General features: G+C 43.3%; 1 protein-coding gene across 2 annotated transcripts in view; it reads right to left on the bottom strand.

The window, feature by feature from the left end:
* Nucleotides 1–2,014: 2,014 nt before the first annotated feature.
* Nucleotides 2,015–26,185, bottom strand: part of LOC308076476 (phospholipid-transporting ATPase ABCA1-like) — a 78,209-nt gene continuing 54,038 nt past the window's right edge. For both annotated transcript variants that reach the window (XM_080416781.1, XM_080416782.1), the window contains 27 exons: nt 25,589–25,809; nt 24,703–24,778; nt 23,786–24,042; nt 22,787–22,967; nt 22,138–22,286; nt 21,382–21,506; nt 20,932–21,030; nt 20,258–20,447; nt 19,697–19,791; nt 19,554–19,586; nt 19,347–19,452; nt 19,000–19,074; nt 17,517–17,686; nt 15,974–16,151; nt 14,640–14,755; nt 12,998–13,142; nt 12,365–12,488; nt 11,377–11,506; nt 10,765–10,891; nt 9,854–9,916; nt 9,557–9,663; nt 8,739–8,880; nt 8,480–8,614; nt 6,524–6,627; nt 5,868–5,960; nt 5,481–5,724; nt 2,015–4,749 (listed from right to left, as the gene is read on the bottom strand). In XM_080416781.1, the coding sequence (XP_080272907.1) occupies nt 4,510–4,749; nt 5,481–5,724; nt 5,868–5,960; nt 6,524–6,627; nt 8,480–8,614; nt 8,739–8,880; nt 9,557–9,663; nt 9,854–9,916; nt 10,765–10,891; nt 11,377–11,506; nt 12,365–12,488; nt 12,998–13,142; nt 14,640–14,755; nt 15,974–16,151; nt 17,517–17,686; nt 19,000–19,074; nt 19,347–19,452; nt 19,554–19,586; nt 19,697–19,791; nt 20,258–20,447; nt 20,932–21,030; nt 21,382–21,506; nt 22,138–22,286; nt 22,787–22,967; nt 23,786–24,042; nt 24,703–24,778; nt 25,589–25,809 (3,725 nt within the window). In that variant the 3' untranslated portion in view covers nt 2,015–4,509. The remainder of the gene's footprint in view (nt 4,750–5,480; nt 5,725–5,867; nt 5,961–6,523; nt 6,628–8,479; nt 8,615–8,738; nt 8,881–9,556; nt 9,664–9,853; nt 9,917–10,764; nt 10,892–11,376; nt 11,507–12,364; nt 12,489–12,997; nt 13,143–14,639; nt 14,756–15,973; nt 16,152–17,516; nt 17,687–18,999; nt 19,075–19,346; nt 19,453–19,553; nt 19,587–19,696; nt 19,792–20,257; nt 20,448–20,931; nt 21,031–21,381; nt 21,507–22,137; nt 22,287–22,786; nt 22,968–23,785; nt 24,043–24,702; nt 24,779–25,588; nt 25,810–26,185) is intronic.

Raw genomic sequence — 26,185 nt, 5'->3', positions numbered from 1 at the left:
GCTGAAAGGGAGAAGACCATTTCCCCCAGTATTTGTGTAATTTGTCCTCTTGTAGTCTGAGTATGAAAGTCAGTTTTTCCTTAGTGTATATTTCCCTTATTATGTCCATCCAATTGTCTTTGGTTGGGGGATCCTGTTGATACTGGACAACCGCTACTCTGATCCAATTTACAATCAGCACAACGCAAACGTATGCACACAGACACACACACTTAAGATTTAAAAAAAATAGCAGATCTACTTGTAGATCTGCTATTTTTACATAGCCAAAGAACTCTAAAGTGACTGCTGAAGTTATGCACGCACGCACGCACGCACGCACGCACACACACACACACACACACACACACACACACACACACACACACACACACACACACACACACACACACACACACACACACACACACACACGACAATGTTATGTTGTGTGATTTTGTATTTTTAATCTGAATGTAATTTTGTACTTAAATAATGATTCCTATCAATGTGAAGGATGACAACATGAATGTTTACACTTTAATAATGATGATCTCCATGGAAAAAAACTGAAACAATTAATGTCATTAAAGAGCTCACTTTTGAAGCACCCTGGTGTAGTTTACTCACTTAACACTCCCATTGTAGGACGCATACTCATTGTGTGAAAATAATCGATCTAAAAGGTCTACATCATCTCACAACGCAAAGTGTTGTGAGATCGGAACATATAATAAAAGCTAGTCCATGCCCGTGGAACTATATGCAGGCTTTTGTGTTAATATGCACTGTGTGTGCATAGTTTAACTTTTGGAGAGGAGCACTGCTGATTTCATCCTGTTGGTATGTGGTGTATTTGTCGTGACAACCCCGGTCATTTACGCCCCCCAGTGTTGAATCGTTAACACAACAACCACGAGAAGTCCATGTTTACGTTTGTTTACATTGCACGTGAACACGCGTGTGAACACACGTGTGCAGTGCAGTAACTCCGACACGTTACAGATCCTATAGCCCAGGCTGAACGTATAACTACGCAGAAACTCCGAAACGCTGCTGCTATAGTATATGACAGAGTTGACAAAAGACGGTAATAATCAGCTCAAATCTGGGGAAAGTGAAAAGAGGGTCACGTCACTGTCTTCATATGCTAATGGTCCATGCCCGTGTGGAGGTTCAGATCAAATTGTTCAACCCACTGAGGAGAAAAATGCGGATCAGACAGGCAGAATGACAGCGGTTCCTTCAGTTAATAGTTAAAGGGATATTTCACTTTCAAAAAAACTTTGGGTCATTTTATCATCTACTCAGGCTTTTGTCAGCCCCCCAGACAGTTTTTAAGTTGCTTGATTCACTATTTAGATATTTGATATTCATTTTATCAGACACGCCCCCTTCCTATACAAACCCATTATAACTTCAAACAAAAATGTTAACATGTTAGATTCATCAAAAACACCCGTCCTTGGCTCTGGTGACTTACACTGCCCTCCTAATACGCGAGGGGCCGTGTTTTTTCGATAACTTTTTTCATTTGTTTAATTAATTTTTTTTTATTTTCCCCCAAAAATATTTAAAAGAAATGTTAAAAAAAGTTATCGAAAGAACACGGCCCCCTCACGTATTAGGAGGGCAGGGTGAGTCACCAGAGCCAAGGACAGGTGTTTTTGATGAATCTAACATGTTAAAAATAGAGTTTGAAGTTATAATGGGTTTGTATAGGAACGGGGCGTGTCTGATAAAATGTATATCAAATATCTTAATACTGAATCAAGCAACTTAAAAACGGTCTGGGGGGCTGACAAAAGCCTGAGTAGACGATAAAATGACCCAAAGTTTTTTTGAAAGTGAAATATCCCTTTAAGATTGTGTTACATTTGAAAGGGTGGCAGGCAAATGGTTTGAATTCTGCAGCAGGTCTGCTTTTACAGAGGATTACAATTACAAGTTACAATGTAGGCATTTAGCAGACACTCTTAATCCAGAGCGATTTACAGTAAGCAACGCAAACAATTAAAACTCAGGAGTCTTTGGTCTCTTTGATTTGTTCAGTTTTATTGTGTGCTGAACTGGACCAGTAACAGCTTTCCCAACAGTCCCTCCAGACATCACAATGTAAAACGGCTATTAAATAAAACAACTATATCTTCTATCTTTTAAGATCGATCATCAGGAAGAAAAAAAAAGACAAAGAAAAAGGTACAATCGCAAACAATCTGTTGGAGATTCCAGTGCAAAATAAAAACTATTCCAGATTAAACACAAAATAAAGTGCTTGGAATGTGGAACAAACAATAATTGTTTTCTTTTCGATGTTCAGGACAGCTTTGACCATCAGCAGCTTTAATGAAGCTCTTAATGGCACTTTGGTTCTCTGTGGAAAACGGCACGTCAACAACTGACTGAAATGTTTTGAACACAATCAGCATAGATAAGAGTCCAATTTACAGCATTTATTCACATTCAGGTGATTTTCGACTTTTCTTTTTAAAACATTTTGATCAACTCTCTGACAGAGACCGTCTCTGGTCTGGTCTCTACTCTCTGTGAGAGTCTCTGTACTAGGGATGGGACGATAATCGTTATCGTGATAAAGAACGCCCACAATAATCGTATCGCAGAGATTTTAATTTATGGTGAAATTGTCCTCCATCATACACTGGGATCAATTCACCTTTGCCGAGCTGCAAATCCGGTGCGACTTTAAAAACCCTCTAGAATTGGTAAAACGCACCTGTGAAGAACGCACTTGATACAGTCTTTTTTTCACTCTCTAAATCTCTTTGCCAAAAATAGCAGATCTGCAAGCTCACAACACGACGCATGGTGAGCTTGTAGATCTGCTATTTTTGGCAAATGTTCCACCCCAGATTATGGATGCTGGGGTTCAAAAGTGGTTTAACAAAAGTGTCATTTTAAGAGTTTTAAGCACATTTGGATTATCGCGATAATATCGTACATCGCAATTTCGAAAAATGGTCCCATCCCTACTCTGTACTGGTCTGGTCTCTGTACTGGTCTGGTCTCTGTACTGGTCTGGTCTCTGTACTGGTCTGGTCTCTCTAGTGGTTTATGGCGATGATGACAATACTGAAGTGTGACGGACCTGTCTGACAGACCCTCTGGTTTCCTGCTTCTTTGAGGTATTCGTGGCAGAATGGATGAAAGTGGGAAGTTTAAAAAAAAAACTCACAAACAAATCTTTTTTCCCCCACTACGCATTTTCTTATAAAAAGCTATAAAATAATTAATATCTTCCTCTGTTGTGTGGTTACAGTTAAAGTACTTTTTGCATACTTGGAGCACACTTTGATTGGAGTGTTTTAAGTTAAACAGAGTCCTTTCATTCATTCAAACCTTTCCCAGCGCGGGGTTAATAATAATGCCCTCCAAAGGACTCGACACTAAACACAATTAACATGATATCTTCTACAGATATAAATAAAAACAACAATAAAAACAAAATCAAATGTTTTAAAAAAATCTGATTTCTTTTTTTGCAGTTTAGCCCTTGGCCGTTTGAAATGATTTTTGATTCTTCATCATAAGTTCTAGTCTTGGACACGAAACAACAATAATAGAGCACTTTAAGTCTGACACCACTAGAGGCCGTTATATCCCTCCTGCATCACTGAGTTATTTCTTCTATTGGAAATACCATAGGGAAATCTTAGATCCGTCATGTACAGTCGTGGTACCTTGATAGTGCCTGGGGTGGTACACCACCTGGTAGTCCTGTGGTAACACCTATTTTTGTGGTACCACTTTTTTTAACTGTGTTCCAAAAATAAAACAAATCGGCCCGGCGATTTTACGTCATCAACTGACGGTGAGAAAGTACTAATTTATCCGAAGTGTAAGAAAATAGAAAATAAACTCTCCAAACACAGACGTGATCAAATATAACTCAATATCATAAACGACACACAGTCACATAACAGACCATATCACATAACAGACCATATCACATAACAGACCATATCGCCATCGGGCTGATTCGTTTTATTTCTGGAACACAGTTCTTATTATGACGCGATCTAAGATTTCTCTATGGGAATTCCAATAGAAAAAGTACCTCTGTGACCCAGGGGTAGAGGCAGTGACGTCAGGACTTCGGTTACTCTATAATAACAGGCGTTTAAACCCTGATATCATCATAATACGACACATCATCACAGCCCCACCACCACCACCCACCACTGGGTGGCGCTTTGGAGCAGAATCACGGCGGTTATTCAAGTTTAACTATCTCTCTCTCTCTGCCTCGGTGGCTTAGCTAGCGAGCTAGCGACCACACACACACACACACCCCTCCGGACTTTGGAGTCACAATGGGTTTGCATTGACTTGGCATCGCGGCTTCCCGGTCCGAGCGACACAAAGGGAAGAATTAACAACAAAGTATTAAAAAATACTACTGGAAGGACAAACCATGGAGGGAACGAACGAACACTCCACTCCACCAGGCTGTAAGGTTCAAGTCCCAGTTTAGTTTTTTGTCGTTTAGTTTAGGTAGTTGGATGTGGGGGTTCACACCATGCTCTCGTTTAGGGTGCGTTTGTTTTGCAGGCTGGTGGCCACCTTCGGGGTGGAGGTCAGAGGAACTGCTGCTGCTGCTGCTGAGGTGGAGGTGTGAGGGGTGGAGCTCATGGCGACGGAGGTCATGGGGCTAGAGGTCAGCGGCGGGACTTCTCTGGTACCTTCTCTACGTTTGACCGAGTCTTTAGAGTGATAGTCGTCACTCTGGTCCTTGGCAAAGTTGACAAACACCTGAGAACAGAAAAACACACGATTTAGTGTCAAAGTGTTATGTGTGGAATCTTATATTACAAATATATATATATATACATTTATACACAACACATCAGTTTTGTGACAGCAGCAACTGAAAGCTAGCATGCAGGTGAAGCTAGAGGGGTAACGCTAGCAGGTTAATGGTGCCATGACGTTAGTCAGACGGCTTCTTATTCCACCATTGGTCTGATGGCGCGCCTCCATCGTTTCAACAGTTTTTTTTGCGATAGGGACAAAATCGTAACTCATACCCCCCTAGTCAACCTTTAACCAGGTAGCAGGGTAAAGCTACCTTTAGCCAGGTAGCTGGGTAAAGCTACCTTTAGCCAGGTAGCAGGGTAAAGCTACCGTTAGCCAGGTAGCTGGGTAAAGCTACCGTTAGCCAGGTAGCAGGGTAAAGCTACCTTTAGCCAGGTAGCTGGCTAAAGCTACCTTTAGTCAGGTAGCAGGGTAAAGCTACCGTTAGCCAGGTAGCTGGGTAAAGCTACCTTTAGCCAGGTAGCTGGGTAAAGCTACCTTTAGCCAGGTAGCAGGGTAAAGCTACCTTTAGCCAGGTAGCAGGGTAAAGCTACCATTAGCCAGGTAGCAGGGTAAAGCTACCTTTAGCCAGGTAGCAGGGTAAAGCTACCTTTAGCCAGGTTGCAGGGTAAAGCTACCGTTAGCCAAGTAGCAGGGTAAAGCTGGCAGGTAGAGGCAGAACAGGTTACCTGGTCCAGAGTGGTCTGGGTGACGGAGTAGTCCTCTATGCTGAGGTGGTCTTTGTTGTGGGCCAGGATGGAGAAGATGTGTGCCAGCGAGGTGAGCGAGGAGGGAAGCTGGTACTGCAGCATGTTCCTGTGTCTCTCCTTCAGCGTGCTGCCCGGGAGCTCGCTCTCTATGAACTTCATCACCGGGACCAGGTCTGGATCTGGACCGGCAACCCGAAGGATGATGGTGTAGCCGTCACCAAACCTATATACCGGGGAATAGGGATATGGTTAAAGGCCGAAGAGGAGAGGAGAGGAGGAGATGAGATGGGAGAAGAGGTGTTTGGAGAAAGGTTGGAGAGGAGAGGATGAGAGGAGAAGGAGGTGATGAGAGGAAAAGACAGTTACCTGTTCTTCAGGTGTTGAACACTCCCCAGACATCTGAACCTTCCGTTCACCATGATGGCCATGCGCGTACACAACGCCTCACACTCCTCCATGCTAAAACACACAACACACACTGTTAAACACACTGTATAGCAGAGCTGCAAGCTCACAACACACCATTAAACACAAATAGCAGAGCTGCAAGCTCACAACGCGTCGTGGATGCAACGCGTTGTGAGCTTGGCTATGTACACTATTATTTGATGTACAAACAAGTACACAGCCTTTAAAGGGATATTTCACTTTAAAAAATAATTTTGTTATCGTATTAATTTTTTTAAATAAAAAAATATATTAAAAATAAATGAAAAAAGTAATCGAAAAAACACGGCCCCCTCGCGTATTAGGAGGGCAGGGTGAGTCACCAGAACCAAGGACGGGTGTTTTTGATGAATCTAACATGTTAAAAATGGAGTTTGAAGTTATAATGGGTTTGTAAAGGAAGGGGGCGTGTCTGATAAAATGAATATCAAATATCTAAATAATGAATCAAGCAACTTAAAAACGGTCTGGAGGGCTCACAAAAGCCTGGGTAGAAGATAAAATGACCCAAAGTTTTTTTGAAAGTGAAATATCCCTTTAAGTGATTGATGTGTGAGCAGAAGGTGAGTGTTTACCTGTGTGAGGTGAGCACCACGGACCGTCCCTCCTTGATGACGCTGTGGATGCAGTTCCACAGCGCCCGGCGGGCCTTGGGGTCCATGCCGGTGGTGGGCTCGTCCTGTCACAGAAAACACAGCCGGACAAGAGGTTAGTTAGTTAGAACACAGGGTCACACAACAGGAAGCACACAGAGAAGGTCACGGGGTCAACAGGAAGCACATCGAGTGCCACGCTGTGAGCTTGTAGCATTTTTGCAAATCTTGAATATAAAATATATACTTTTAAGCGAACATTTGTAACTCAAATCTTTGCTTCTGGGGGGTCCCTGGAACAAAATATTTTGAGATGGGGGTCCGCGGCCCAAATACGTATCTAAACATATCAGCTATATCAGTGGTGCTCCAACTTTTTCACGTCAAGGACCCCCAGAATGATATGTATTTGGCCGCGGACCCCATCTCGAAATATTTTGTTCCAGGGACCCCCCCCCCCCACCAGAAGCAAAGATTGGAGTTAAAAATGTTCGCTTTCAAAAATATATATATATATAATATATATATATATATTCAAAGATTAATAATATATATATTCAAAGATTTACACACATTTTCACGATTAAAAAAAAATAGCAGACCTACAAGCTCGTAGTGCGGCACTCGGTGCCGCACTACGAGCTTGTAGATCTGGTATTTTTTGATAGCCCAAATAAATCTTAACTGCCGGAGGTATTTTCATATTTTTTTAGCCAGTGCCAGAGTTTTTCATTGGAAAAAAAAAAGTACTCAGGAGCCGAAATATAGACTTTTTAAGTTTTAAGTTAACAAGGAAGTGGATAGGAGTCTAGATCTTCAACTAATCATATCTCCTTGGTCTTTGGCTTTTTTTTTTTCACTTCACGTAGATCTACGCGATTGGCACGTGGCGGCTTTAAATCGGTTCGCGTAGATCTACGTGATTGGCAGTGAATCAGTTAAAATGACACAGACGCGTTCCGCGGTCTTAAAGGATTCTGCTCTGCCTCTCTCCTTCATAAAGGCAGCAGTGTGTCCCTCTCCTCTCCTCAGTAAACAGACTGTTGCACCTCCTCCATTGCTCGAGGCTTGCTCAGCATCAGTCAGATGACAGCTTGTTCTAATTCCTCAGTGAGGTCGGCTTGTTAAAAGTTTCTGGTACTATTCCACTCTCTTACTTTACTTTTTCTTTATTTTCTCTGGGATTAGCAGTAAACCGGCAGAGATCAACTGCTCACGCTGCGTGTGCGTGTTGTAACAGCCAGTAGGCACATGCGATGCCAGTTGGTACCACAAGGTGGTGCACGGCTTCCTCTTGTTTCGCTGTTCTTCTCAGTGTGTATATATATATAAGTGACCTCAGATATATTGTACACACTGAGAAGAACAGCTAAACAAAAGGAAGCAGTGCACCACCTTGTGGTACCAACTGGAATTGCATATGCCTACTGACTGTTTCTGTGTCTGTGTCTGTGTTACCCAAGCCCCCAGAGTTGCTGAGAAACATTGAAGCTGCCACCCCAGTGGCCAAAGCTGGAACTGCAGGCGGGGAGAAATACATGCACGCGCAAAACATACTGAGAGATATTTATATTTATACATATACAAATATGTAAACATATTATACATACATACATATGCATTTACATATACATAGGCATCTCGAGTGTATTTAATAAATATCTCGCGTTCAATCCTTGACACACGGGCTGCCGTAGAACGCAAAAAGGACACTAGTGCGCATGCTCATAACTCTACGGGGGGTCAAAATCGAACCAATAATTCTACTTCCGGCAGGTTTCCGGGTGCTTCAAAACGCCACTGAGCACATTCATTGAAATGATAGCTGGGGGCGGGGCAATCCGCCCTCTAGTTATATTATACCTCTATGGTGTTACCGTGTCTGTGTCTGTGTCTGTGTCTGTGTGTGTGTGTGTGTGTGTGTGTGTGTGTACGTACCAGGAACACCACAGGCGGTCCTCCAATCAGAGCCATGGCAGTAGACAGTTTCCTCATGTTTCCTCCGCTGTAGCTTCCAGCCATCTTGTCCACATACTTAATCAGACCCAGTTTACGGATGCCCCATTCTGCCACCTGAACACACCTCTGAACTGTTACTTATCAGAACATTTAAAAAAAGAGCCAATGTCTCCCATGTAGTTGTTATTTAGCCCTGACAGCAACGATATATATACAGATCTTGAAGCAGTCCACTCACGTCACAGACTTGGTCCTCTGGAACTCCTCTCAGGATGGCGTAGAACTCCAGATGTTCTCTTCCCGTCAGCAGGTCGTTGATGGCATCGAACTGAGGACAGTATCCCATGTTCTGATGCACTATGTCTATCTCCCTCAGAATGCTGTAAACACATACAGGACGTGTTGAACATGTTGCTAGTATAAGGCCTCTACTACACATATACAGTACTTAGTACAAGCTCACAAGCTCACTCTACAAGCTTTGTGAGCTTGTAGATCTGCTATTTTCAAATGGCCGAAATGTATATAGGGCTAAAGTGGTTAATATATGTGTTTTAATAATAATCAAAATCTACAAAGTAACTAGTAACTAAAGTTTTCATATAATTGTAGTGGAGTAAAAGTACAATATTTGCCTCTGAGATGTAGTGGAGTAGAAGTAAAAGTACTGAAAATCGGAAATACTCCAGTAAAGTAAAAAAATCCTCAAAAGTACTTTTACTTCTACTCCACTCATTGTAACTAAGTACATTTACTCAAGTGCTGTACTTAAGTACAGCACTTGAGTAAATGTACTTAGTTACTTTACACCACTGATTATAGTTGAGTCATGAGGAAATCAAATGTGAAAGTACTATGTCTGTGTGGTATAGTCTGTCTGTCTGTGTCTGTCTGTCTCTGTCTCTGTCTGTCTCTACACAGTAATGCATGTGAATCAGTGCATAACTCTCCACCAGAAGATGGTGCTGCCCACCTCAGGTTGCCTTGTTATGTGTATCATTTTATATTCACTATACTGTATCAAATCAAATGATTCATTGTTATTGTTGTTGTTACCTCTTTTTGGCCAGGAAAGCTTCTCCACTGGTGACGATGGTGTCTCCTGTCAACATTTTAAACGTAGTGGTTTTCCCTGCACCGTTAACCCCTAACAGACCAAAACACTGAGGAGAGGAGAGGAGAGGAGAGGAGAGGAGAGGAGAGGAGAGGAGAGGAGAGGAGAGGAGAGGAGAGGATTATAAATAATGTCTTCATACACTGACAGTCATATAGACAGATATTATAAATAATGTCTTCATACACAGACAGTCATATAGACAGATATTAACACATGGTGTTTGGTGTCAGTCTTACCTCTCCAGGAGGGATTCCCACACACAGCCTGTCTACCGCTGGCTTCTGATTCCTTTTATAAACCTGGACACACATGAAACCACCTTAATATATATAGGCTACTGTACACATACACATGAAACCACCTTAATATATATAGTCTACTGTACACATACACATGAAACCACCTTAATATATATATATATATATAGAGCACCGAAGTCTGACGTAATTTACACATCCTACCTGGGTCGCGGTTTCCCCCCCCGTTCTGAATCCCCATAGACGTGTTTAATATCACGTCAAATAAGAACTGTGTTCCAAAAATAAACAAATGATCCCGGCGGTTTGACTCTTATGGATATGAAGCATCAACTGACGGTGAGAAAACGCTAATGTTACTTCCGCCGAATTAGTTACATTTTCGCCAGAAACAGACTGTATCAAATATAAGTGACTGACTATCATAAACGATACAGAACCTCCTCCCTGACAATATCGCCAAGACAGTTTGTTTATTTTTGGACCACAATTCTTATATGAGACGATTCTAAGATGACCCAATGTTATTCACCATAGAGAAATGACTTTACGAACCAGGGGATGAACGAGTGACGTCAGGACTTCTGTACTCTATAGGCTACTGTACACATATACATTAAACCACCTTAATATATAGGCTATTGTACACATAAGTATATGTATATTGCTGTCCTATGAAGAATGTGTATATGTATGTGTGTACCTTATAGTGAGCTGTCTAAGCTCCAGGAAATATGTGTGTGTGTGTGTGTGTGTGTGTGTGTGTGTGTGTGTGTGTGTGTGTGTGTGTGTGTGTGTGTGTGTGTGTGTGTGTGTGTGTGTGTGTGTGTGTGTGTGTGTGTGTGTGTGTGTGTGTGTGTGTGTGTGTGTGTGTGTGTGTGTGTGTGTACCTTAGTGAGCTGTCTCAGCTCCAGGATGTCTCCGTGTCCCAGGCCGTGGACGATCCTCTGTCTCTCTCTCGCTACGTCCTCGTCCTCCTCACCCAGCGGTGTCAGTTTGATCAGTTTGCTGACAGGCCTACAGACAGACAGACAGACAGACAGACAGACAGACAGGTTATTGACAGGCCAACAGACACAGTGATTGATTGACATTTCTTTTGACAAAAGATGTGTGTAAACTGAGTGCCACACGGTGCAGAGTAGCAATATAAAGGCTGATTTTATGCTTAGTTGCGCTTGTCTAGAAACTTCTACGACGTGTTGTGAGCTTGTAGATCAGCTATTTTCTGTGTGCAACACCGTACAAATCAGGCATTAAAGTTACCAGCCAAAGACTCAATGGAATCCAAATGACTAAAATCAGTCGTGGGCCGTGGCGACTGAGAACTTGAATCCATGGGCATGTGCCGTACTGTACGTGTATGTATGTATGTATGTGTGTGTGTGTGTGTGTGTGCATCCATTTGAGTGAGTGAGTGAGTGGGGGTGCATGTGTGCGTGTGTGTGTGTGTGTGTGTGTGTGTGTGTGTGTGCGTGCGTGCGTGCGTAGTGCGTACACACCTGGGTTTGATACAGAAGCGGTACTGTATGAGGATGGTGATGATGAAGAACAGCGCTCCCTCCACAGCCATGGCAAACAGGTTCTTCCCCACCATGTCCCACTCCAGAGGGGAACGCAGCCGGTTCTCACCTAGAACACACACACACACACCATGTGAGGGTTAGACATCACATATCCTCACTGTATACATATACTGTAATAATACCATATCCTCACTGTCAGGTGGACAACTTGTATGTCCAAAACTGATACTTTTCAAATAAAAAGTATGGAGACAAAAGGTGTTCCAAGTAGTTCAACTAAAGCCCAATTGTAGTTTCAGGTCAGCCATTCTTGTAGTTTAGTTTTGAGTTTGGGTAGGGACTAGGGAGTCGAGGTCTTTAACCCATTTAGATCGGGAAAGCATCTGACTGTCATTTTTACATTTCTTTGGCTATTCCAAAATGGCAGATCTACAAGCTCATAGCGCGGCACTGAGTGCCGCGCTATGAGCTTGTGGATCTGCTATTTTTAGGAAAATCGTGACAATTTGTGCAAATCTTTGAATATATTTTCACGCGAACATTTGTAACTCAAATCTTTGCTTCTGGGGGGTCCCTGGTGGGGGGTCCCTGGAACAACATATTTCACAAATGTTTACACATTTTCACGATTTATTTTTTGCAGATCTACAAGCTCATCGCGTGGCACTCGGTGCCGTGCGATGAGCTTGTAGATCTGCTATTTTTTGAATAGCCAAAGAAATCAAAGAATGACACACAGATGCGTTCCCGGTCTTAATGGGTTTTGGTAGGGCATTCCACGTTTTTGGTGGCAGCATAGTAGAATGCATTTTTACCCCATGTTTGAGCCGAATTTTTGGGGGGAACGAAGTCAGATGAGCTCCCTCTGGTGTTGTACCCATGGGCATCACTCACTCTAGTGAAGTAGTAAGACAGGGTACATGATGATTATATTCATCTGAAAGTAACGTTTCAAGTTTCTCACCAAAGCGCTCCAGAGCGTCGGCCATGGCCTGGTTCTTCACCATGTCGATCAGTCCTCTACCCAGACAGAAGTGAGGGAAGATCAGGAAGACGTTCTTCAAGATGTCGTTGATTCCTCCGATCTCCTGGAAACCACGGCAACCAAGAACAACATTAATATACCTTCACTCTTCACTTAGGAAAATGTACACTCATATCAGGACAGGGGAGAGAGTCAAAGATGGATGGAATAACAGAGGAGAGGAAAAGAGTGTTGATTTGTGTCGCGCTGCGACGCGTTGTGACGCGTTGTGAGCTTGTAGATCGGCTATTTTCAGCATGCAACCAAGTGCAAAATCAGCCATTACGACGCCATCAAGGCACCGCTAAAAAAAAAATTATTCGACTAAATGAACTGTAGATTTAGTCGACTAAAATCTTATGATATTTAGTCGACTGAAACTAGACAAAAACTAAAACATTTCAGATGACTAAAATATGACTAAAACTAAATGGAATTTTATTCAAAAGACTATGACTAAAACTACATCAAAATTTGATGTCAAAATCAACACTGGATGAGAGGAGAGGAGAGGAGAGGAGAGGAGAGGAGAGGAGAGGAGAGGAGAGGAGAGGAGAGGAGGGGAGGACTTACATTGCTCCCAAACAGTTCCAGGACGAAGGTGGAGATGCTTCCATTGATCCCGATGAGGATGTTGACGCTTGTCAGAACCACGTAGGCGGTGGAGGGGACGTCGAAGAAGAAGGAGGCCGGGTACATGAGAGGAGTGATGGACCAGCTAGAGGAGACAACCACAGACATAGACGGGTTAAACAGACATCTAAAATGACACAGATGCCTTCCCGGATTGAATGGGTTAAACCCCATATACATGGCTGACCGGCGCCCCCCACTGTCTGTAGTTGGTCATTGCGCATTTGCTCCCTCTACACCAAATCTCTCCACCAAAAAGCTACAACCTTGTGAGCTGGTAGATCTGATATCTTTTGATGAATGTTGTCTGTCTGTCTGTCTGTCTGTCTGTCTGTCTGTCTGTCTGTCTGTCTGTCTGTCTGTCTGTCTGTCTGTCTGTCTGTCTGTCTGTCTGTCTGTTGTCTTTCTTCAATTCACTTGATTTTTTCTAAATCGCTGTGTTGTTATTCATGTCTTCACTGTCTTGCTTGTTTTGCTGCCTTTTTGTTTTGGCCATTATTTCAATGCCATTATTTCAATGCTTCTTTTTGCTTTATTGTTAAATTATTGTTGTCTCCGCCAGGCCGAAAGGCATGGCGAGAGAGTATGTTTTACCCCCTGTCCGTCCGTCCGTCCGTTTGTGTGTCCGTCCGTTTGTGTGTCCGTCCGTCCATCTGTCTGTGAACAGCTAATCTCAGGCACCGTTGGCCCGGTCGCTCCGAAACTGTGCACACACACTCCCTGGATGCCAATTCAGAACCTCTGCCCCAAATTTTTCACATGGGCCTGTTATAGCGCCACCAGGAGGCCGATTTGTGCAAAACCCTTTTACTCCTACATATTTTATCCAAATGTCATGCAAATCGGTACACAGTATCTCTATAGTCATGTGATCAACACGGATCTGTCCGATTGTCCATATTTCATCCTCATTGGCTAAGGTTGGCTTCCAAAGTTTGCAGGATTGGTTCGTTTTCAACAAAATGCCTCAAATCATGAACGCAGCTTCCGCTTTCCGTGCAATTTCACACGCAAATTCCCACTAGGCCGAGGAAGAAATGCCACCCTTTTCACATTGGCCTGTTATAGCGCCACCAACAGGTCTAATTTAGCAAAACACATTTTTGGAACAAAATGCCTCAAATCATGAATGCAGTGTCTGATTGCCGTGAAAGGCCCAAGAAGAAATGGCACCCTTTTCACATTGGCCTATTATAGCGCCACCAGGAGGCCATAATAACCTACCTAACCTGGCGGAGACCTGTGCTCCGAGGAGCACTTTTTCTAGTTTATTTTCTGTAAAGCACTTCTGCTTTATTTATTTTTGTTTTATATTTTTTTGCTCTGTAAAGCACTTTGAGCTACATTTATGTCATGAAAGGTGCTACAGTATATACATAGTTTATTATTATTGTGTTGTGTTTTGTTGTGTCTCACCCATACAACAGCAGCAGCAGAGCGAGGACAGGCAGGTTGTGTGTGTGTGTGTGTGTGTGTGTGTGTGTGTGTGTGTGTGTCTCACCCATACAACAGCAGCAGCAGAGCGAGGACAGGCAGGTTGTGTGTGTGTGTGTGTGTGTGTGTGTGTGTGTGTGTGTCTCACCCATACAACAGCAGCAGCAGAGCGAGGACAGGCAGGTTGGTTGAAGAGACGTAGGCTTGTTGTTGGAAACACATGAAGATGATGACGACCAGGGAGGCTGGGACGATGTAGTTACACTGTAGACATAAACACATGAAGATAAGGACTATGTAGTAAATGTGCTTAGTTACTTTGCACCACTGAGTTTGGAGATCATTCCAAACCCACAGACAACAGTGAAATAGGCTTCTTTTGCCAGCCTCGCTGTACGCTGAGGGGCACAGCATGGCACAGCATGGCACAGCATGGCACAGCCAAAGCGTTTGATCTAAGGTTGAGCGAGTTGTTGATATAAGAGGTGAGGTATCCAAGGATGGCTTGGTAGATGCCAAACGCTTGGTTTCCCACACAGGAGAACAAGGAAACAGCCAGCAGCACTTCAATAAACGTCATTTCACTGATTTATTTGCATCACCCAGACACGTTTTGACCTGATCAGGTCTACTCCACCTCAGCCCGTAGCACTTGCCCTAGACTTGACGACCTTGCAGTCTTATGTAAAGGCTAAAATGTAACTTAGATAGCATGTTATGTAGACAGATGCCAGGTCATTGTTGACCTGGCATCCTATCGTGTGTATAGTTTCAATGCACCGGCTGATGATTGGTTCTTGGTTTACTTATGTATTAGTTTATTATCAGATTCTTGGTTTACTTATGTATTTGTTTATTATTAGATGACTATTTCTATGCATTTGATGTATTGTCTTGTGTTGTCCTTGCTTACTGTAAATCGCTCTGGATTAAGAGCATCTGCTAAATGCCTACATTATAAATTGTAGTGAAAAATACGTCTTGAACGTGCCAGTGGCAGTGTGAAGGGTAATCTCTCTCCAGATTGATCTCACCACCTGATCAGGTCGAAGCACGTCCGTTGCTTTTCTGGGTGAAGCAGATAAATCAATGAAATGACATTTATTGAAGAAGTGCTACTGGCTGTTTCCTCGCTCCCGTTCTCGTCGTACTGTTGAGCCCTGCACCTTGAGACTGTTGTTAATTTGGAGTGTTTCATGCATTCTGTTTAATCATATTTCCAACCCAGGTGTTACCAGGTGTTACAGTTAACATCTCTCTGTTGGGAGAGAACATGCATAACGTATTGTTAGTGGCTTTAAACTGAAATCAGTTCAATCCAGACATTCAAACTCAATGATAATACATTTTGACACTGACCATGTCCCAGATGAAGGTGATATATAGATATAGACACTGACCATGTCCCAGATGAAGGTGATATATAGATATAGACACTGACCATGTCCCAGATGAAGGTGATACATAGATATAGACACTGACCATGTCCCAGATGAAGGTGGCCACCCAGTAGAGCAGGGGTTGAACTCCGCTGATGAACTGCATGTGTTTGGCCTTGGACACTCTCTCCTGGATGAGGAAGACTACGAAGCTGGCCGGGACGAAGGACATGGCGAAGATCACACAGATGGAGACCAGGACGTCTACCGAGGTGGTCATACTGAGGAGAGAGGAGAGAGACATGGTCATACTGAGGAGAGAGGAGAGAGACATGGTCATACTGAGGAGAGAGGAGAGAGACATGGTCATACTGAGGAGAGAGACATGGTCATACTGAGGAGAGGAGAGAGGAGAGAGACATGGTCATACTGAGGAGAGAGGAGAGAGACATGGTCATACTGAGGAGAGAGACATGGTCATACTGAGGAGAGGAGAGAGGAGAGAGACATGGTCATACTGAGGAGAGAGGAGAGAGACATGGTCATACTGAGGAGAGAGGAGAGAGACATGGTCATACTGAGGAGAGAGGAGAGAGACATGGTCATACTGAGGAGAGAGACATGGTCATACTGAGGAGAGGAGAGAGGAGAGAGACATGGTCATACTGAGGAGAGAGGAGAGAGACATGGTCATACTGAGGAGAGAGACATGGTCATACTGAGGAGAGGAGAGAGGAGAGAGACATGGTCATACTGAGGAGAGAGGAGAGAGACATGGTCATACTGAGGAGAGAGGAGAGAGACATGGTCATACTGAGGAGAGAGGAGAGAGACATGGTCATACTGAGGAGAGAGGAGAGAGACATGGTCATACTGAGGAGAGAGGAGAGAGACATGGTCATACTGAGGAGAGAGGAGAGAGACATGGTCATACTGAGGAGAGAGGAGAGAGACATGGTCATACTGAGGAGAGAGGAGAGAGACATGGTCATACTGAGGAGAGAGGAGAGAGACATGGTCATACTGAGGAGAGATACTTGAGTATTTTATTGACGAAAAAAAGAAAAAGCCATTGTGGTTCTTAAACATTCAAACATACCAGACAAACATGATGAAAAAGAAAACAGCATGATAATATGTAGTTAACCCATTCAATCGCATCGCTGTCATTTTAGATTTCTTTGGCTATTCAAAAATAGCAGATCTACAAGCTCATAGTGCGGCACTGCTACCATGCTTGTAGATCTGCTATTTTTGAAAGATCATGACACTTTGTGCAAATCTTTGAATATATATATTTTAAAGCGAACATTTGTAAAATATATATATATATTTTTTTTAATAGCAGATCTACAAGCTCATAGCACGGCACTCGGTGCTGCTCTATGAGCTTGTAGATCTGCTATTTTTTAATAGCCAAAGAAATATTAAGTGACACAGATGCTTTCCCGGATTGAATGAGTTAAAACAATTCACGAGGAGAGGAGAGGAGAGGAGAGGAGAGGAGAGGAGAGGAGAGGAGAGGAGAGGAGAGGAGAGGAGAGGAGAGGAGAGGAAGCATACAGGCAGGCAGGCAGACAGACAGACAGACAGACAGACAGACAGACAGACAGACAGACAGACAGACAGACAGACAGACTACTCACAGTGCGACCTGTGACAGCTGCTCCTTGGTCAGATTCAGTGGGTGGTTGAAGGCACTGATGCCGAACTTCCTGGGGTCGGCACCAGGGGGCAGGTTGGCTCTCAGGATGGCGTTGTTCATCACGTTGATGAAGGAGCCGATGCTGTGCCAACCCTTGTTGTTGAACCAGATCTACAAGACCAGGAAGTACAACCACATTAACTCTTTTGGGCATTATTTGGGCATTATTTGGGAATTATATTATAATTATTTTCTGCTATTTGTAGTACGACAAAGTGTTTATGTCGGGCAGAAAACTCCATATCTCCATATTCATTTGTATGCTTTTTTTTTTTTAAATGAACGTCCTAATTCACCGTACAAGAATGTCGCATAAAAGTAGTGAAAATAGCCGATCTACAAGCTTATATAGATCAGCTATTTTCACTATTCTTTTCAAAATAATAATAAAAAAGGAACGATTTTGGACTCGCAAGGTTTCCACCCGACAGCCAGTGGCGTAACGGAGGGGTAGCAAGTGATGCGGTGCGGGGGGGCCACCAGCAGGGGGGGCCCCGCCTGCGCTGATACAAATATTTTTACAGCAAAAAAAAAGAAAAAAGTTGATTTATATTGTTCAAATAGAACCGAATTAGACCCGAATTAGACCGAATTAGACCCGGCTGCGCACGCGTGCATGTACGTGAAACTCCCGCGGGGAGGCCCCGCGATTCTGAGTTACACCACTGCCGACAGCGGGGATATATAGAACCAAGCTGAATCATACTGGATCATACTAGATCATACTGAATAATACTTATGTGGCCAAAAAACGAAAAACATATTCTAGGACCCTGGAAATATATTCCTGCAATATATGAGGTGTATTTTGGCTATTAAAAATGTATGTGTGTAAACACATCTATGAAGTGTTCAGCAGGTGTGTGTGTGTGTGTGTGTGTGTGTGTGTGTGTGTGTGTGTGTGTGTGTGTGTGTGTGTGTGTGTGTGTGTGTGTGTGCAGCCTGATCTCCAGAGAACTAGTATACATTGCACGGATCCAGTGCACTTCATTCCGTGGATAGTCGCCTAGAAACCCCGAAATTGCGTGCATATGTACGGCGAGTCCCATGGTGGGCGTAACCAGTCGCAACCCGGAAAAACCCGGAAGCAGAGCAGTCCCCACAACAAAATTTACGATTCTGTGCCTATCGGTACATAACTCAAACGGCGCTGAGTAGGCACAAGGGAATGTCGCAACGTTCGGGACGGCAACTCGCTCGCTTTAGCTCGCTCGGTGGCCCCTTACGTGGCGACAATTCCCTTGAGACTGCGCGCCTCCGAAATGGTTTTGTCACAAAGGGAGAGATGTACATATGCTCGGAATTTCTGGGTTTCTAGGCGACTATGCACGGAATGAAGTGCACTGGATCCGTGCAATGTATACTAGTTCTCTGGAGATCGGGTTGGTGTGTGTGTGTGTGTTCAGTAGGTAAGTGTGTTGCACCTTAACGTTGTTCTTGGTATCCAGACCGTTTATGAACGTTGACAGGCTGTCCAGGAAACGGTCAGCTGCTGCACCCTGAGAGAGAGAGAGACAGACAGACAGACAGACAGGAGAGACAGCAGTTAGACATGTGATAAAACTGTGTCTAACTCTGCATAGATGGTCATTGTTCAAAACAAAGGAGGACATTTTATTTAGACAGTAGAGAGACAGGAAAGTAGAAGAAACTACTGGTCTGAGAGGGAGACAGTGTCTGTAGTTTTGGTGGTATTTCATCCTAAACCATCGCTACACATTGACGATCATTAACATTCAGTTTGATAAAATATATTTTCTTCCAAACCAACCTCCTGTAGTTCAAATATCTTCCTGACTCTCTCAATGGCATCATCGATCTCATTGGCCGGTGGGAGGACCTGGGTGCTCCTGGCGCCCAATGAGAAGCCTCCATATCTGCAAAAACCAAAAGCAAACAGATGCATTTAAAATGATGCTAAATGACACAATAAGATATTAAAGACATCTATAAATGATACAATAAGAAAGAGACCCACCTGAACTCATTCACCCACACCTTGTTCTTCAAACTGTGATGAGAAAATAATTTGAAGTTTAGTTCCATCCTTATCAAGACTCTTTATATTTCATTGAATCTTATATTTGTGTCTCATAGAGACAATCTGAGTGGAACTCCTACCTTTTCCCGATGATCTGAGCGTAGGTTTTCACCAGGTAGTCTGAGACGTTCCTACCGGTCAGGTTCTGCAGGGAGTCTGAAGCACTCAGGTTCATCTGGAAAACCACAAAATGACACAATGTTTCATTCCCTCCCGGTTTATTCTCCTTGTCGTTTAAACCATTAATACCTGGAACGCATCTGTGTCACTTTAGATGTCTTTGGCTATTCAAAAATAGCAGATATACAAGCTCATAGCGCGGCACCGAGTGCCGCGCTATGAACTTGTAGATCTGCTATTTTTGAAAAATCGTGAAAAAAATTCTTTTTAGATTTTTTTCCAAAAACTGTTAGGATTTAGATTTTTTTTAAAGAATCGCCTCAGGTCTTAATGGGTTAACCCGTTCAATCCGGAAACGCATCTGTGTCATTTTAAGATTTCTTTGGCTATTCAAAAAATAGCAGATCTACAAGCTCATAGCGCGGCACCAAGTGCCAATACCAGTACCTCAGGTGGAGGCAGGCCTCCGGGCCCAGCAGGACACTCATATATAGGTTAAAGGTTAAAGGTCAGGGGGTTACCTCAGGCGGGGGCATGCCTCCGGCCCCAGCAGGACACTCAGGCAGCATCATCTTCTTCCCGTCACAGCTGCAGGAGCATCCAGGAGACGGGTCGTCCATAGTCCAGTTCCTGGAGTTAAACAGCTGGTACACGCTGTCTGGAAGATCTGGCACCTTCCAGTCCTCATCACCCATGGTACACGGAACATCACTGAGGGGAGAGAGAGGTTAGGAGAGAGAGAGGAGAGAGAGAGGAGAGAGAGATTAAAATACAGTTTTCTGGGTCACAGAGAAGGCCCTGGCTAATAATCTGATCCAATCTGATCGATTATATAATGTCATTTTATTTATTCTTTTGCTTTTTACACAAATTCAAATGGCCGAAATGTACATAGGGTGGAAGAGGTTAATGTATGTTTTGTAATAATAATCAAAATCTACAAAGTAACTAGTAACTAAAGTTTTCAAATAGTTATAGTGGAGTAAAAGTACAACATTTGCCTCTGAGATGTAGTGGAGTAGAAGTAAAAGTACTGAACATTGGAAATACTCACGTAACGCGAAAATGCCTCAAAATTGTACTTAAGTACAGTACTTGAGTAAATGTACTTAGTTACTTTACACCACTGCAGATGTGATGATAAGCAGCGGTATACAGATGTTGTGTACAGATGTGATCTTAAACATAAACGTACGTAATGTTATATCCGTCCATGCAGCGGGTTCCAAAGCCAGGCGTGTCCATCAGAGAGTTCATGAGCTTCTGCATGTTGGCGTCATCGGGGGCGTCGTCACTGTGGGCGGAGTTTAAACACAGACGGTCAGGTTTAACCCATTAAGACCTGAGGCGATTCTAAAAAAAAATTCTAAATCCTAACAGTTTTTTGAAAAAAAATCAAAAAAAAATGTTTCAATAATTTTCAAAAATAGCAGATCTACAAGCTCATAGCGCGGCACTCGGTGCCGCGCTATGAGCTTGTATATCTGCTATTTTTGAATAGCCTAAAGAAATATAAAAGTGACACAGATGCGTTCCAGGTATTAATGGTTTAAAGCAGCGGCAGCTGCAGGGCCAGACATGGGGGATGGTCGGGCTGTAATTATAATATTATTAAGTATGATAACGATAATGATCCGGTACAGACCTGATGAAGGTGACCTGGTCTTCATACATCCAGGGCTGCAGCTCCAGACTGGGATAGACTCCAAAGGGAGGAACGATGACGCTGAAGACCAGAGCGATGCACACGAACACAGCAGGCAGAATAATCTGGAGACACACATTTCTATCATTTATTCACATGTCTACATAAGAGGTACAATACAAGGACAACGATATTTACAAGGTGCTGTACAAAAAAAAAAGGGAAAATACCCAAACACCACCTAGGGGTACAACAGTGTTTTCACCACATTTGCTACCAATTATAGAAGCACAGCATGTTTTAATTCGTTTAGCTGCTTCCAGGTTGTTGGAAGCCTCTTAGGGTCAACCAATGGAACCTAGGCTGCCTAAAACAGACACAAGTAGGAATTGCACCTATAACCTAGCTGTTTGATGGCATGGAGGAGCGGCTGGTATTTAGTCGTAAAGCCAGCAATGTGACGGCCTAAGCCCCAGAAGGTGTAAGTAAGTCATAAAAGCATCCTCTACGCTAGAGGCAAAGGTGCAGTGCAGGCCACACACACACACACACACACACACACACACACACACACACACACACACACACACACACACACACACACACACACACACACACACACACACACACACACACACACACACACACACACACACACACACACACACACACACACACACACACACACACACACAAGTAATTCAACAAGCTTGCGGTGTGAAGTAGGACTTCACCATAGAGTCACAGATGTTTTACCTGAGCGAAGAAACCTTTCCTGGATCGCCGGGCGTAAAGAAGCCTTTTCCACATCAGAGCCACAAACTGCTGCCTCTTCAGAGCCCAACCCTGGACCTTGTAGGAGCCTTTACCGTGAGAACAGTTCAACCAGTCTGTCTCTCTGGCCTCTACACAGACAGACAGACAGACAGAGAGAGAGAGAGAGATGTGTTTACCACTGTAAGCTAGTTTGAATCCAAGTGGTATGTCTATATTCACATTTGCAATTCAGGAATTTAGCAGAAGCTAAATACATCAAATGCATAGAGACAGTGCAGTGCCTCAGTACAACTATAGGATCACGGAAGAAGAATGGAACGAAAGTAAGAACCTAAAGCATCAGTCTAAACAATATACTATGAAAATAATAATCTGTACATTGAAACTGTAGGATACCAGGTAAACTATGAACCTATCTATCTAAATGAGATTATTATTTTAATTTTTTTACATTGTGGTAAAAAAAAGTCTCCAAAGTAACAAAAACGTGAGCATGGTCGTCATATCCAGGTTAAGTGCTCAGGACTGAGGTGGAGTCTGAAGAGGTGAGTCTTCAGACTACTGCGGACAATTGGGGAGAGTGTGTGTGTGTGTGTGTGTGTGTGTGTGTGTGTGTGTGTGTGTGTACCTGTCTCTCCCTCTGAGTCGTTAGAATCCTTGTCGTCAGTCAGAGGTCTCAGACAGCTCTGAGGTTCTCCTCCTCCTCCTCCGAACGCATGAGCTTTCCTCCTCCTCCTCCTCACCGGCAGAGTTCCATCTGAAGGGACTTCAGTGTCCACCCCGTTGTCTTCAGCCACCTTCAGGAAAATCTACAACCACGTGACAAAAAAAAAGCATGGTGTTATTTTTTTCGAGGCGAGCAACCATAAACTCAAAGATTGTTCTTTGTGGCACGACGTTGTGTCAACCATTCAATAGTTACTTGAGGCCTAGGGGTGTCGCACGAAAATAGCGCATGTAGAGAAAATAGCAACTTATTTTTTTCTCGCCATTTAAAAAATATTTGACTTCCCCGTCATCACAGGGACGCTATAGGTTGAAAGGGGTTTGAAAGTACGTTTTTAACATTGTGGTCAAGAAAAACAAGTCTAAGTAACAAATAACATGATAACAGATGATGACCACGGTCTGACTGCATGGTCGTCATATCTAGGTTAAAGTGCTAAGGGCTGAGTCTGAAGGATAAGGATAAGGATAATTCCTTTTAACAGGACGTTCATGAAAGTCCTTGCGGGCTTGTTTCCAATGAGGGCCTGTGAGCAATTAGGGGTTAAGAGTCTTGCTCAGGGACAAATTTCATTTCATCGACACATATGCTGGCGTGGCCTGGAATCAAGACTGTATTGTAAAGGCGGTTACACACCGGCGAATGTGCGAATATACGCAAAATTCGGACTCGTTCCGAATAATTAAAAGACGCTTTTTCGCTTCGCTTTTCCGCTTTTTCGCGCCATGTACGCTTGCATTGACTTTATAAGGTTTTAAAAAAAAGCGTATTATTCGCACGAAAAAATCGCCCCGGTGTGTAAGGACCTTAACTCTACAATAACTGTACCTCTGCACTTTTTGCAAAAATGTTAATTAAGTATTCAATCAATCAATCAATCAGTCAGTCAGTCGGTCCCACCTCCTCCAGGGTGGTGTCTGACACCCCATAGCTGGAGATGCCCAGCTCGGCCAGGTTGTGGTCCAGGTGTCTGAAGAGCTGGACGAAGGCTCCGTCCTTGGCGGCGCTGTAGGGAACCACGTAGGTGACCTCGTGGCCCAGGTCCTCCACCAGGCGGGCCGAGGGGACGTGCCTGCACACCTGGGCCGTGATCAGGGACACGTCCGGGGGGACGAACGGGGGAACGGAGTCGCACATGGAAGCCGCCGGACCGTTCTCTGGAGGGAGAGAGAGAGAGAGAGAGAGAGAGAGAGAGAGAGAGAGAGAGACAACAGATCAAGGATCAGAATCTTTTTTTTTGTGCAAGCTGTATCGTTTTCAGTAAAGAAACATATACACGTATAGCATAAAGACAACAATATCCAGCATCAGTTTAAAGGTATCATGACATTCATTTTCACTATTTTTATTTTCAATGTTTTATTTGGGGTTTTATGACCTCAATTACACCCAAATAAAACTGAACTTAGAACATTCAGTGGATTTTCTGTGGTCTGGGGTTTTCTGAATAATTAGGCTGAAAAGTAATCTGAGCTTGGCCCTTCGACAGTGAGGTCACAGTCGATTAATCCCGCCCACTCTCCTCCTCGCCCCTCCCCTCCCCTATCCTTTCCTTTGGGGGGGGGCGGAGCAGAGGCGATGATTGACAGGCAAAATCCCTCACCAGCGACACCCGCAGGGAAAGATTTATTTTTTCATTGCAGTTGAAAAGGCTTTAGAAATGTGAGAGAAAAACACCTGCCATTGATCACTGGAATGGAATTTTCACTTAAAACTTTTTGTACACTTTTGAAGGACCAGGACAAAGACTTTGAATGTGGTGTAAAAGTGAATGTCATTAAACCTTTAAAGCCCAATATAGTAATAATAGTTCTTACCGATGGTCGCTGCTTCGCTCTCGTTTTCACTTCCTAGTCCTGCATCAGAACTGCTCTGTGACTCTCCATCCACCTCCTGCACACACACACACGTTAAAAAATGAATAATAATAATTAAAATGTCCTTTTATAATGTGTTTCTCAACAGTTTTCTGAAAAACGTATGTTTCTATATCAGTGGTGGTCAATCTTTTTCATGTCAAGGACCCCCAAAACTATATGTATTTGGCCGCGGATCCCCATCAAAATATTTGGTTCCAGGGACCCCCCAGAAGCAAAGATTTGAGTTAAAAATGTTCACTTTAAAAATATATATATATTCAAAGATTTGCACACATTTTCACGATTTTTCAAAAATAGCAGATCTACAAGCTCATAGCGCGGCACTCGGTGCCGCGCTATGAGCTTGTATATCTGCTATTTTTGAATAGCCCAAAGTGTAAAATAATGCTTTTTAGCTCAAATCTAAAAAAATGACACAGTTCCAGGTCTTAATGGGTTAACTCATTCAGTGCCAACGTGTAACACGTAAATGTTCTTGTTTTTTTTCTGCGTTTTTGGCGAGAACAAGCTGTATTCAACAGCCAATAACTAAAGAACGGAGGGTCGAGGAGACACGCTTTTTCCCCCCGATGGAAGCAGAGACACTCCTCCGTCTTTTGCGACACTCGGTGTGTCGATCGTCCAGGAGCGAAATATTCTGCGGCTCTTGAAAGGTTAGTAAAAAATGCTCAAAAACGCTGGCACTGGCTGCAGACTGTTCTGAAAAAGTGAATGAGTTAATGACACAGATACAGTTACAACACTTTGAGAGCATTAAGAAAAAATGCTCTCAAAGTTGTACCGCTACAGCTCAGCCAGTAGATGGCGTGCTGCGTTGAGTTACCTTCTTGGTGAAGGACACAGTACTGGAGGAGTTCCTACAGGAGCTCAGAGAAGGTTCCGGCTCTTTCTTAACGAGCGTCAGGTAGTATCCGGTTCCCAATTGGTTCTTCAGGTAGAGGGAGGAGCCTACGCAGCACAGCTTGCCGTGGGAGATGATGGCGATGCGGTCGCCCAAGATGTCCGCCTCGTCCATGTGGTGAGTGGACAGGATGATGGTACGACCTGGGAGAGAGCGTCGGCACACGTTAGATTCATTTGATTTCTAAAAATAAAAAAAAGTGTTTTCCAAACGGCGTGCCTTGGGATAATGCCACACATTATTATTGTAATATACAGCATACAACTGTACAACACCATTTTTTATACATCATTTAATACTTCACTACTTTTCCTAATACAGGGCAAATCCTATGCACAAAAAAATGTATTTCAACCACTTTCAACTTGCCACCGCATCCCTGTTTTGGACATGTCATTATAGGTGAAATTATCATATTTAAATGTATTATTATTGTTGTTTTTTATTGTATTTTAGAGACAGTGCAGTGTATAACAGACGATACCAAAAACACCACCAAAATAGACAAAACATTACAAT

The sequence above is a fragment of the Gymnoscopelus braueri genome (assembly GCF_963280865.1).
Source record: "Gymnoscopelus braueri genome assembly, chromosome: 20".
Lineage (NCBI taxonomy): Eukaryota > Metazoa > Chordata > Actinopteri > Myctophiformes > Myctophidae > Gymnoscopelus > Gymnoscopelus braueri.
The sequence above is the reverse complement of the archived record's forward strand: the minus strand, read 5'-3'. Positions and strand labels throughout refer to the sequence as shown.